The 13821-nt window shown below is 41.4% G+C and overlaps 1 protein-coding gene across 1 annotated transcript in view; it reads right to left on the bottom strand.

Moving 5' to 3' along the window:
- FSHR (follicle stimulating hormone receptor) overlaps positions 1 to 13821 on the bottom strand; it is an 81790-nt gene that overhangs the window by 38864 nt on the left and 29105 nt on the right. Inside the window, exon 2 of the mRNA XM_053938193.1 lies at positions 13417 to 13488. Coding sequence (XP_053794168.1) covers positions 13417 to 13488 — 72 coding nt within the window. The remainder of the gene's footprint in view (positions 1 to 13416; positions 13489 to 13821) is intronic.

Genomic DNA, 13821 nt, shown 5'->3' with positions numbered 1-13821 from the left:
TGGTTGTTGTTTTAGTCTTTTTTCAACCAGCACACACTTCTAATCAATTTTATAACTTATTTTCAGTTAAACGAATGAACCTCTGTGAGCATGCAAGTCCCAGCAAGCCACACAGAGAACATTTATCTGTAAGACCTGTTGAAAGAGATTAATGCTGCAAAACGACTCCACTTCTGCTCACGTTTTTCCTCTGTGTGCTGCTAAAGTCAATTTAAGGACATTCATCCGCTGAAGACTGAGAGGGGAAGGGAAACTGTCCTGGAGTTCAGGGTATGAACTCAGGACATGACTCTCTCCCATTTGGACCTGTGACTCTCCTAGATCCATTTTGCCATTCAAAGAGTCCAGAAGGGTGGCACCAGGATCCATGCTCTCATATCCTCCTCCGTAAAGATGAACAGACGGAGCTGTCAGGAGAGCTCAGATGTGTCGGTGACAGGATTGCTTAGGAAGGTGCCAAAGGAGAAGAAGGAAGGCCCCCATTAAACAGGGAGAGCGCACTTGGTTTTCCTTTAGGTCCCATTTAGTTAAAAGTCAGCTAAAAAGACTTTACTGATGTGGATGGCAAAAATCTTCCATTTATCCACAGATGAGGCACAGCACGGCCAAAGCAATCAAACGTTCCCAGAGAGCCCCACAAAGGAGTGTGGACACCAGCTGAGACCCCATTTCAAAGTCTGGCCAAGAGAGGCTGCTGCTGCTGACAGCCAGCTGTGGCTGCCTTAGCTCACAATGAATCACCATCTCCTGAGGGCACGGGCTGAGATCACCCTCTCATGGTATGCCAGCCATCAGCCTACCCAAGTGAAAATAAAACATTCATCACACACATGCGGACTGGATATGAACAAATGACCCAGAAATCTGGGGGGTTCCAAGTCCTATTACCCTCTGCCTGAGCCATTCTCCTGTCACACGAAACTTGTTGTGACATATTTTGTGTGGGCTGCCGGGTGGGGGTGGAGAACAACCCAAAGCCTACTTTGTCATTTAGTCCTAAAATTACATATAACTCATTCAACATACAAATAAAAGAAAAAAAAAAAACTGCCATGAACAGGAAAATGTGATAGCAAAGGAAAAACTTCCTCGTTGCATATTAGGTCTTCATTTGAATTCCAGCATAGATCTGAATGAATTATATTTTTTAATTTGTTTAACTATGCTAATAGCCACCATGCACTAGTGGTTTTAGCAGTATTTTCTCTATATATGTATGACTCAAGAATTGCCATAGCAACTTGCTTCCTAATTAGCCTTCAGTTACTAACAATCAATACGATTAGACAAGGTCAGTGCTGGAGTAAGAGCTGGAGTAAGCTCCACAGATTTTAAAAAAGGCTACTGAGAGTGAATAACAGCAAGAAGAGGAAGAGAGGGCTCCTGGATGGTCTTCCTCAAAGAAGGGTGGTCTTCCCCAAAGAACAATTATTGCTCTGCCATTACCTGCTCTCCTGTGAACCAAAGGAGCTGTGGCAAATGAGAGATTTGCCACTTGAGTGCAGAGAGCTTTCAGCCTGCCAACAGGTTCACAAAATATGGGGAACAGAAGCATCCCTATGTGTGCAGATAAAAAGATACCCTACTGTCACATTGCTGGGACTGATGCTGACTGCACATCACCAAAATCAAGAACAGTTATGTCCTAGATTTTTATCAATATGAAATCAATCTCCCTGTGTGGGAAAGGTGCCTGAAATCTGGAGACTGTCCAGTTCACAGGAAGGTGCTGCCTGGGAGTTGAGCCTGTACAGTGCTCAGCTGAGATCCCATTAGGAGGTGCTCTGTCTGGAGACCTGAGTGATTGCCCACTGCTGACACAATTCCCCCCTCGTTTTTACAGCCTGTTTCAGTCCTTAACATGTTATCTGTTACCCTGAAAGCACAGTGCCTGGCAGCACAGCAGGGTGGAAATATAATGTGCTGTTCAGAGCTACTCTGGGTCCTGGGAATACAAAACAGGATCCTTGATATTGACAGATGAAGGCTTGTGAAAAACCACTTTACTTGTTCGTGTGTTTAGGTCTGCTACCAAGAAGCACAGGCAAAACCAAGCTTATTTTTAAATAAACAGTTTGTGCTGTCAATTATGCCTGGGCACATGGCTGTCGCAGATGAACTGAAATCCTTTTACTTTCCTCTGTAGAAATTCATTGCCTCTTGGCTCTGTCCTCTGTTCCTCCCTGGAGGTTACTCCTCTGCTGCAAATGTGCCTCCAGCCTCAGCTCGTGGCACTGGGTCCCCCAACAGAGGGTCAGGATCAGGGAATGGAGGAGCCAGGATGTGGCACATGGTGAAAATGCAATGACAAAACAGTCTGGACAGTGCCGTGTGAGGGCACGTCAAGTCATGAGTTTTGAGGCAATGTGTCTTGACCTTCCTCTGCACAGGATGTCTCAAAGAAGGATGAGAGGGTTTTAAGCTCAAAAAAGGCAGCTTTTATTAGAATATCAACTAGGATAATTAACTTCAAAGCAGAAAAACCTTACAGGATATTGGAAGAGAACTGGGAAGATTTTATATCCTCCCTACCCTGACATCCATTGCCTTCGGAGGTTTGGAGTTCATAGAATCATAGAACAGTACGGGTTGGAAGGGACTTTTCAATGTCATCCAGTCCACCTTCCCAGAGGGACATCTATGAGACCAGGTGGCTCAGAGACCAGAACAACCTGACCTTAAATATTGCCAGGGATGGCTCATCCACCACCTCTCTGGGCAGCACGTTCCAGTGGTTCAGCACACAAACAGCAAAAACCTTCTTGTTCATATGCAATCTAAATCGACCCTCTTTTAGTTTAAAACCACTTCTCCTTGTCCTGTTGCAACAGGCCCTGCTGAAAAGTTTGTCCCCCTCTTTTGTGCAGTCTAAACACTGAAGGGACTAATTCCTCAATGGCAAGTTCTGCTCAGACCTCCTGTAAATCCTGTCCATCACCCCTGGGGCTGCTCCCTGCTCTCCAGGGCAGACTTTGAGTGACATGTATTCATCTCTGGCCTCTAACTCTCCTACCACTTGCAGCCCCTCAAAGCTGCAATGCCCCTTTATCCCACAAAGGAAAGAGCCAACAGCCCTTCCTCCAGGGAGCTCTGCTGCTGCCAGCTCTCTGAAGAGCTTCATCTAATTGGAAAAAGAAATAATAAATAAGCACGTTCTTTTCACTGCGTCGCGCTCACCCCTTCTCACAGCACAGATGGGAAAAGCATAAATCTTAAAATTCCAGCATGAAACGCCTTAAAAATGTGGAGAATAAAGATGAAAACCAGATCACTATAAAAACCTCATTCCAAATAAAAGATAAGATTGACAAAGGGATTAGACACCTCTAATGAGCACCTTCACTTCATAATTACATGAGGAAGGATAAACACTTCCAGATAAAGATGTAAATCTTTGTGCTCTTGAGCAGAAAAGCAAGACAGAAGTAAACAATGCTTCCAAATAACAGAAACTGGTTTAATTCTGTCCCCACATGAAATTCTGCATTATTCCTGCTTTTAGTGAAGAAACTTCCAAGCACAAGACAAAATGGAGAGACCATTCCTGGCCTTTGTGCTGAGAAACTCCCTATTTATTAAATGCATTTCTTCTCCTCAGAGGAGGAAGCACCCTATGTGGTGGACAAAATATATTCTCCACGTGGATGAACTATCCCACAGCTGTTCCAGAAATGTCCTCCTTCAGAAAGTGACATCAGCAGCTCTCAGAGATGAGGCTCTGAAGTGGGAAAGTCAAAAGCCCGTCCCTGTCCCCAGCTCCCAGTCTTCTGCTGACTATTCTGGAGAACTTACAGACACCAAGAGTTCTCCAGCTTTCTACATTTCTCTCACAACCATTTGTAATTTCCATCTGTGGTGTTGGCTCCCCAAGCATTCAAAATATTTTCTGGCTTAGTATCTGTCTACCATTCTAAATCCTAGCAATTTAAATGTTTCCCAGACTACTCTCTATGTATATACCAGCACACATGCATGTATTTAAGTATATAAGTATATTTATTCTGCCATGTGGTGAGTAGTTTAGTCACAAAAGGTACATCACTCTTACTTATTTTTAAAGAATCACAGACATACATGGGAGTCTTCATCCAAACCAGGTTCCTGCTCTAGAAATCAAAACAAATATTCGCAGCGTTTTGCGAGCAAATTGTTCTTGGCTTGGTCACAAAACAAACAACGGGCAAAATGAATCTCTGGTTTTACACTTGGGATGAATTAGGACCAGCAGAGCCTTTGATAGAAAAATCAAAATGCAGCTCACTAATAATGATAAAATGCTCAGTTGCCTCTCCACTGAGCAAAGGAGCCATCAAACTAATGATTAAATCCACATCAATCATTTGGCATAATAAAAATAAAGGCTGTGCAATATAATGTTGTCAGAGAATCAACATCTCCTGCTTAGAAAATAAATGTCTTGACTTCATCTCAACATTTGTTTTCCATAAATGCTGAGGTTTATATCAGCATTTGTATAGCAATGGGAAACACTCCTTCATTGCAACATGTCAATTCCACTAGCATTATTCCTAATATAAACAGAAAAGCTGGATAAAATTAATATGGGAAGGTGTTTCTGAAATCCTCCTGAAATGGAATTGCCATTTCCAATCTGGTGCCAGATTTCTTCTTTCTACAAACAATATTTAGTAGTGGCAACAATAAAAATTGAGGCAAATCCCATTTAGAGCAAATTGGGCACAATTTCAATGAGGTCACACCTTTTACATTCACTCACCGGTATAGTTACAATACACTCACCAAGATTAATAGAAAAAATCCTATAAAAACATTTTTTAATAGTTAGAAAATACATATATTTTTCTTTTTTTTTTCTTAAGAAAACTTAATTTCATATTTACATTTCTGCTTACAAGTCAGTACATTTTAATTCTGAATTTTATCAAGAACTTTGGGAGTTAATATGTATCTAACACACAAAAGGGAACATTTTTTGTAAATTACTTAGATATATTAGAATGACTATACAGATTTTATCAAGAAAAAAAGAGAATTACTTAATTCAGGACAATATTCTGACACATCACATGAGAAAAAAATATATATTTTGGCATATATAAGTGATGAATTATATCTGAAAATGTAAAATGTAAATAGAACCAGGCAATTCTGACTTCTTAGCTCTGTGGTATATGCAAATAAATTCAATAAATGTATCACTCAGCCACCTTAAAAATTAAGTTAATTAATAAATATATATTTTTATACTTACAAAGTCACTTAGATGGTCATTTATTCTACCTTGAAAGCACATGAATCTCATAATAAATTACAACTTGAAACTTCCTTTCTTTCCAAATAGACCGAATCTTCTGGAGGAAAGAGATGGAAACTGAAGAAATGACAGGTTTTGGGGGAAAATTTCTGATATTTCCAGCACCCATCCTTCCCTCTTGGAAGAAAAAGCCCACCCAAAAGCACCTGAGATGAATGTCCAAAAGCTGGCCAGAAAGCAGACACAGCGTGCAGTGACTATCCCCACGGCAGAAAAGGAGAAAGATGATGGGATTAATTCTGCCCCACAGCATGAGCACCAGTTCTGAGGTTTGCCAGTCACAATAATCAATTTCATGCCTCTAATGCAAGGACCTGGACTGGGGCAGACTTGCAAAACTTAGTGGTCCAGGGGGAGGAAATGTCTCTGTGTGATGCTGAACCTCCAGCCTGTCTGACACAGCTCCTCACTCTAGTGGTGGCAGGGAAAGCCCAGCAAACTGTCCAAGAGCAGGGCAAGCCAACTGAGAAATAATCTTACCAGCTGAGAAAAAGATATTGATAATTCACAACATTTTCAATTGCAGAGGTGGTCTTTGTTTGGTTGGTTTTTTTGGTTGGAATTTCCCCCCCCCCCACCCCACACTGGGCTGAAAGCTTCTTTAAGAACTGTGCATTTCACCCCCAAATCTAATTTTGGATGAATGAGGCTACTTGAGAGCCTACATTTATATATGCAAAAAGGCTATCTTAATTTAGCATGCACTTAGTTTTATCTGTTTTGTTAGCATGGAGAAAGGCAGAAGAACACTGGATCAAAATTTCCTCCTGAACCAGAGTGGGAACTCACACAAGCCTTTGCCCATGTTTCATGTTTTATGAATTCAGGTAATCTGAACAGCATGTCACTGGGGAGAGGCATTAAAGCATTTAGCATACATTCAGACAAGTTGGTTCCCTTTTTTTTTTTTTTTCTCTCTCTGTCTAGACAGCTGTAAAACAGGGACCTGAGATGATGTGCAAAATGACTCTCTCATTAAATACTTCAGTCTTTAATGCTGCTTCACACCAATGCAGTTAACAAATAAAGATTCTGCTAACAGTTCATTACCACAAAGCTCATTCTTGCTCAACAGAAAGCAAGTAATGACAAAATGTAATTTCTTTCTAAATTTATTTTATCAAAGAAAGCAAGCATCAAGATAGTAAACCACATAGAAAGAATTATGGACTAGTTCTTGTGCTCTGATGCAAATATTAGTGTGTTTTTATGTGATTTTTTGAATAGGAAATTTAGAATATGTTGATATGGACACTATTAATTGATTTTACATTTCCTAGCTTCTCTTTCTAAGGGTTTTTACTTTATTTGTAATTTTGTTCCACCCAAGCATTGGAAAAATCCCGAGATCAGATTATGTCTCCCTGAAATGTAGTGAAACTGTAATTAAATCTCTGCTCTTTGACATCGGCTGTGAGTAACAGACATGGATAATAAATTTCTCCCTCAGTTCTTTTAATTGTGCAAGGGATGACAACAGGAACTGCAAGTGGGAGATCTGTTCCACAGATGAGCTTTGGCAGGGAAAAGCAGAGTACCAGGTGATGATGCAGCAAAAGGTTTTACAGATGACAATAAGGCCACCCAGTCTTTGTTCATTGCTTATTGTGTTTAGAATGCAAGGCATAGCTTCCCCTGGCATGAAATAAACGGAATTTACACCAGGCTTCCTGGTGTTCTAAACACAGAAGTTTGCTATCCAGGGGGTGATGCTTCCAAAGGCTGCAGCAGTGGAATGTTGGCACTGCCTGGAGAAGGAGAAGTGCCCGGGCAGCTCACGGAGAGAGCGGCACCGGCGCTGCTCCACTCAGCTCCTCCACCACCACGGGCTCAGGACCCCGGGAGAAGCTCCTGTGGCTGCTTGCCTTGCACATGCCATTTGTGGGAACCCACCTCAAAGGGCAGAGGGGGCAAGAGAAGACTGACACACCCTGAAATGCAAGTCTGGCTGAGGACAAGCTTTCTTACGCGATTTTGCTGGATCCATTTCGGAATGCGCCGGAGGCCTGAAGTGCCACCACCCCCTGCTCTGAGGAAAAGCCCTGTTCCAACCCACTGATCACAGACTGTCAGCTGGGGTGGGGACATCTGGGACTTGCAAGTCCAGCTGCAGGAAGCCAGGAAGCCTCCTGTGATAGCTCCCTTCCTGACCACCAGCCTGCTGGCTTCTTCAGGGCTGCAGGGAAAGCTCCACAGCACAGTAATGGCCCCATTCAAACGTTTATTCTTTGGGATAACAGCCTGAATTTTGAATTTCTTTGCCTGTGTTGGTTAACTTGCATTCATGTTTTTGAACAGTAGTCCTCTGTTCCCTGAGAGAAAATGCACAGACTAATTTAAATGCATTAAGCAGCATACTTATTTTCACGGCCTGCCCTTAAGATGCAGAAAGTTACACAGAAGTTCCTATAATGTAAATTAGAATTTAATATCCATAAAGTTGCACCTTGAGAATATACCCTGGAGTATTTGCTACCAAAGGATGACTTTTGCCTTATTCAGTAGGTATTTTGGTACACAGAATGGTCTGTGTACCACTTTCACCTTAGGGATGTAAATAAATACTTTTGTAAGAATGCACTATTTAACTTATATATCACAGCAGATCCTAAAAATCCATATTTTTCCACTTGCAAAAAAAAAATAAAAAGCAGCTTAATCCAAATGATGCAACCAAAGGTAGAAAGCAACTCCTGTCTAGATACAATTTCCAAATGCTTTGGCTACACTGAATCGTAACATTTTTCTCAAAATAGTTTTAATGAACTTATTTAAGCCCGGTCTTTTGCATATCAAATGAGGCAGCACACCATACATGAAAAACTGGAGAAGCTGTGAAATGCTGAAGAGCTTTCTTGGTAGCAGAAGACACAGACTGCTCGTCCTTAGGTGATCCTGTGATTCCTGCCTTCCTCCCTTCCCTCCCACGTCTTTGGGCTCCATGCTGACAAGTGTCACAGAGTCACGTGCAGGAGCTTAATGAAACTGATTTTAGGAGCACATGGGATGGGTTAGCCACTTGCTAGCCCAGGCAGCCTGATGGCTACTGCTGAAGGAGGTCTGGATGGTGAGTGCATCAATTTGCCAGGTTGTTATAACTTGCTAAAGAAAGTGAAGTCTTCACATTCTGCCAAATTTTCTAGGTGAGACTTACAATCAAGCCAAGAATTTTGGTCCTTCCCCTGCCACAGAAAGAAAGACACCCCCTGACTCAAAATTCTCCCTTCTGGTCTCTGCTGTCCACAAGTAACCCCTCTGAGTTTAGATAAAACATAAATGGTGATCTCAGTGTGATCACTCAGTGTGACCCAGCTGAGTCAAAGGAATGTGGGACTTCCCTTTTAGCCTAGAGGGGCAAACAGGAGAGGTTTTAGCATCATCCCTCAGCTTGGTTGCTGTTCATGAAATAAGCTGGTGCTTGTGTGTCCAGGTCACAGAGCAGCAGCATTTGTCCTTAGGAACTGTCACTGGATCCACAGTCTCAACAAGGAGAAAACCAGAAAATCTTGAGTGCATTAAGTAATTGAGTAAACACATGATTCGGGGCTATTTTTCTCTACAAATTCATAAGGAAGCAGTGGATAGCTGCTGTCTTCCATGGACAGAAAACTTTTGTTTCCAGGAGTGTCAGCTCTGGTGGATTCCCTCAACCCTAAAAGCTTTCCCTCAACCCTAAAAGCTTTAGCTTTCCATGATCTGCAGAGCTCATTATGGGTTTAGCTCATCAAACTCTGTTATCCATACCATGGTTCATGCTATTAAAATGTGTCTTTGCCAGCATCTGTTAAAGAAATGCTTCCCTCTAATTACCCCAAAATAAACAGGGCCAGTAATGGTGTTTTTTTTCTCTGTGGCATCTTCTAGTTCAAGAAGTACCTCATCCTCACAGCTGAGTTTCCTTAGGCTGCACACAGGTTGAGTTTGAGAGCAAATGATGAACCAAAGCATTATGTTTCAGCTGAAACCCTTCAAAAAAGAACAAATAACTGATGATGAATTTTCAAGGGGATTGTGCCTCAGGGTACAGACACGAAGCCTCTTTTGCTTGCACAGGGTAACACAATCAGACCAAACTTCCTATAAATATAATGCCCAATTCAGGCCTTGTTAGATCAAGAGTCATAAATCTACTTTGCCACCTCATAGTAACAGCAGGAATCTCAGCAACAGAAAAAGAGAGACTTAGTGTTGCTTCTGTCTCTACTCCAAATTAAGCTCTTTCTGTGCAGGTTGAGGATGACACAGCTGCTGCTGAGCATGTCAGATTGATTTTGCCAGGTATGTGCCTGCATGGGACTGCTTTTTAATTTAGTAACTGGGGGGTTAATTAGTTCTGGGAGTGTAAACAAGTTGGTTAAGCAGAAGTCCAGAAGAACTGCCACGTTCCAGTTGACTAAGACCTAGAAGCAGACTAAATATGTAGCAAAAATAACCAATCTGCTTTCCTGAACATCTATTTGCTAAATTAAAATGAACCCAGAGTGGTGCAGAAGTTGGAGAGCTGCTGGCAACAAGATGGCAAGGCTGTTCCTCAGGCCTGTGGGATTCTGAAAGGGTTTTCTGTAGGAAAATTCAAGTTGCATGCTTTTTAAGAGAAGTCTCTGATAATTAGAGTCTGTAAGTTTATTTCATAACTTTAAACATTTTATTTAAGGGGAAAAGATTCTTCTCCCAGAACATACTTCAGGAAAGTTGTTGAACCATATGACAGTCTGCAGAATGGTAATTTCATGTTTTGTCAGCAACTGAAGGAATTTAGATGGTTGAGAAGATAATGGCAAACTAGAAAATGGTTCAAATGGGCTCTCCTCTCACTCATTAAAAAAAAAAATAAACCAAAAAAAAAAACCACCACGGGAAAAGTATTCCAATGACAATATTGCCAACTTAAAAAAAAAAACAAAATCAGGTGAAACCCAAAAGATTTTGTGTTGGTAACTAAAACTGGAGCTTCACCAGGGAGGTCAGATCAACACCTCCATACCAACATTTCCAAATCACACTAGTTTTTCCATTATGAATCATGGTCATTAGTGTCCATTCTGGAAAGTCCTTGGACAGTCCAAATAGAAAACAAAAAAGAGACCTTGTCTGGATACACTGACTGAAATATATTTGACATTTTCTGGCAAAACACATATATTTAAAGGTCTCAGCAGCTTGAATGTTTAGGAAGATACTACAATTCATAGTGAAAGCAGGAAAATATCAAGGAATTATTTTTCTTTGAAAACCAGAAAATTCAAAAGCCTTCATTCACTTTGAGGGGAAATGTAATAGAGTTGGGATTCCTAGGGAGGACTCATCTCTGATTTAACCTAGAATTATGGAATCATTAAGGTTGGGAAAAACAGATATTTCACACGATATTCTGGGTTGGAAGGGCCCCTCAAGGATGATTGAGACCTCCAAAATAATCAAGTCCAACCTTTGGCCAAACACCACCACGTCAAGTAAACCTGTGATGTCCAGTCGTTTCTTGAACACCTTCAGGGGTGGTGACTCCACCACTTCCATGGGCAGCCTGCTCCAATGCCTTAAAACCCTTTCTGGAAATTCTGACATTCTCCCTGGTCCAACCCTGACCTCCTCTGGCACAGCTTGAGGCCATTTCCTCTTCTCCTATTTGCCTGGGAGAAGAGGCCAAGCCCCACCTGGCTACAACCTCCTTTCAGGAGATGTTCTGAGGATAACCAGTCTTTCTGTTAAAGGCTGAGGCAAAAAAAGCATTAAGTACCTCAGTGTTTTCCTCATCCTTGGTGCCAATGTTCCCCCTTGGGTCCACTGAAGGAATGAGATTTTCCTTGGCCCTTCTTTTGTCATGAATATATTCATAAAACCCCTTTTATTTCCTTTCACAGCAGTGGTCAGATTAAATTCTAACTGAGCTTTTGCCTTTCTAATTTTCTCTCCACATGACCTAATGACATTCTTGTATTCTTCCTGAGCTGCCTGACCTTTCCAAAGGTCATAAACTATTTTTTTCCCTGGGCTGCTGCGAAAGCTCCGTGTTAGCCAGGTTGGTCTTCTTCCCCAACAGCTCTTCTTTCAGCACATAAAGACACTACTTCTGTGCCTTTAAAATCTCCTTCTTGAAGCCTTTCTGAAATTTGTTATTTAGAACTCTTTCCCAAAGGACTCTCTGAACCAGTGCCCTAAATAGGTCAAAGTCTGCTATGCCCAAGATGGCCTCTGACCATCACATTTCCAACTTGTAATCAACTGCCTCATCCCCCTGTGGAGGATTCCAAAGACCACCACTTCCCTCCAAATTCTAGGCTTTTACACCCACCCTGTTCTCAGAAACACACCTAAGAACAATGTACTAGTGATGAAAATCACAAGTACAGCTATGCTGGACTGCAGAAGATGCTGTTTTTTCTTCAGTAACACATTCAGGAAATGTTGTCACTCCTCATTTTTAGCCTACTCAGTTCTAGGGGAGCACACACATACACTACATTGAAGTGCCTCATTTGTATACATCAGGCCATCCACATTTTACCATATGGAGGTATCACATTATTAATAGCTGTTTTCCTTAAATAGGCTACAGTTTGCTTAATCTTTCCTTCTGTGCATGATCTTGCAAGAGTAAAAAGGCTTTCATACAAAGGCTGTGTTTTTATATGCAAATCTATTATTTGATTGCCCACTTTTTTCATCCCTACATTATCATGAATATTTCTGATGAATGTTTTATGGGTTAGGTTTAGGATTTGTGAGCTATTTCAAATTTTATCTGTTTGCTATATCATCTGCAAATACCAGAGTTTTGTTGATGTTGATTGGCCTCATTTACACATTTATCACACTTTTATTTTCAAGGAAATTTTGCTATAAATTGGCTGTCCCCATTTGTTCTCCATCTACTACTAGTAGATGGATGTATTTTCAAACGGAGCCCATTTCCATATATAATTTTTTTTTGTTAACAATAAATCACCACTTAGAAACATCCCATTCAATGCCTTCATACACATCTGACATATGGTTTCAGAGTAATTAAAGATAACAGATGCAGTTCACAATGCACTTTGCAACCCACTTCACAGTCCAAAGTGCTCAATGATTTTCCATAAGGATGAGGCTAAAACGAACCCTCACCACCTTCCTGCTAAATCCCTTATTCATGCAAGAGTACGAGGGAGAAGGGTGGAAGTGATGCAGAGAAATGTCCTTTGGCGTTCTGCCATTGCACAAACAGCACTGGAAAAGGTGCTGCATTCTGAGTACATTTCCCCACTCCCACTCAGACTGCCCTTGGGTGAACAGCCTGTTTGTGATCCCCTCCTGTCAGGGTGCAAGTGCTGCTCTGTTTCTAAGCAAAATGGGATTTGCCCATATATGAAATATTTCAGAAAAATCACACACGAGGCAGAATAGTTCAGGTTGGACAGTGAGGGTTATAATTTCTGGTGCCAGCACCAGCTAAGCCATAGATTTTCTGTTGGTAAAGAGAAGTAGGAAACATGTTAAGAGTTTTCCCTTCTAGTGGTGGAGCTGCAATACCTCCACAATAGCATACTAATGAATGTAAGATACATCTGCTCATCAAAGGTGCTCATAATTGTACCTCCAGGCTGATCACTAAAATTCACTGAAATGAGCTGCTTACTCTCTTTGTGTACTAAGATTTTTGGATCTATCACCTGTAAGAAAATTCTCTCACACATCCTGCCAGCTGCCTCTGAACATGCACAAAACAATCCTGTTCAGTTAATTCATTAGTGAAAAGAGAATTAACTCACCTATTATTAACAGGAGTTCTTTCCCTCCTAATCTTTCCAAATGTTTCATTCCAAAACCCACAAAATACTCAGTTTCCTGTGAGCTTCTGCTATGGCACTGTATTTATTCACTGCAATGACACTCCATGCTCAACCAGCCCTTTGACTGAAGACTGCCTGACTGCTGATCTGAAAATGTATTTATGACAACATTGTTCTGGAAGGTGTCAATAAAAAAAAGCACGCATTTTTTTTCTTTAAACAGAAAGATAAATCTATATGAAGCTCAGTGACAGGGACTTGCTCACGGGCTGTGAAAGGAGCTGCAATCAGAAAGTGCTGCTTGGATTAAAATAGTTGTTTCCTAGTAAATATTAACACAATACATACATTTTCTCTAGGTCAGCAAGTCCTGTGAAAGCTCCTTTGGGAATGACTCTCATCTTGGTGAGGACAAATCTCCTGAAAATAGAGAAAACAGGGTGATTATTTACTCTTCACAACACAAGACTGCTCAGTACCCTTGCCAACACAGGAGAAGCCTTTCTCACAGGCACAAGGATGGTCTCCTGGATGAAAGCTTTGGCATCTAAATACAGCTGCAACATCCAAAATTACAAGCCCAGCATTGGGGCTCCTCAGGGGAAAAAGCATCTGTCAGTAGGTGCCATTTCCTTGTTTGCTTCAGGTAGAAATCCAGACTTGCAGCTTCTCTGATTGCTGAGAGGAAGCAGCATCTTTCTCATCTCAACTGCACTTTTGAGTGATGCTCAAGCACAGGATGAAGCACCCCTG

The sequence above is a fragment of the Vidua chalybeata genome, chromosome 3 (genome assembly GCF_026979565.1).
Source record: "Vidua chalybeata isolate OUT-0048 chromosome 3, bVidCha1 merged haplotype, whole genome shotgun sequence".
Lineage (NCBI taxonomy): Eukaryota > Metazoa > Chordata > Aves > Passeriformes > Viduidae > Vidua > Vidua chalybeata.
The sequence above is the reverse complement of the archived record's forward strand: the minus strand, read 5'-3'. Positions and strand labels throughout refer to the sequence as shown.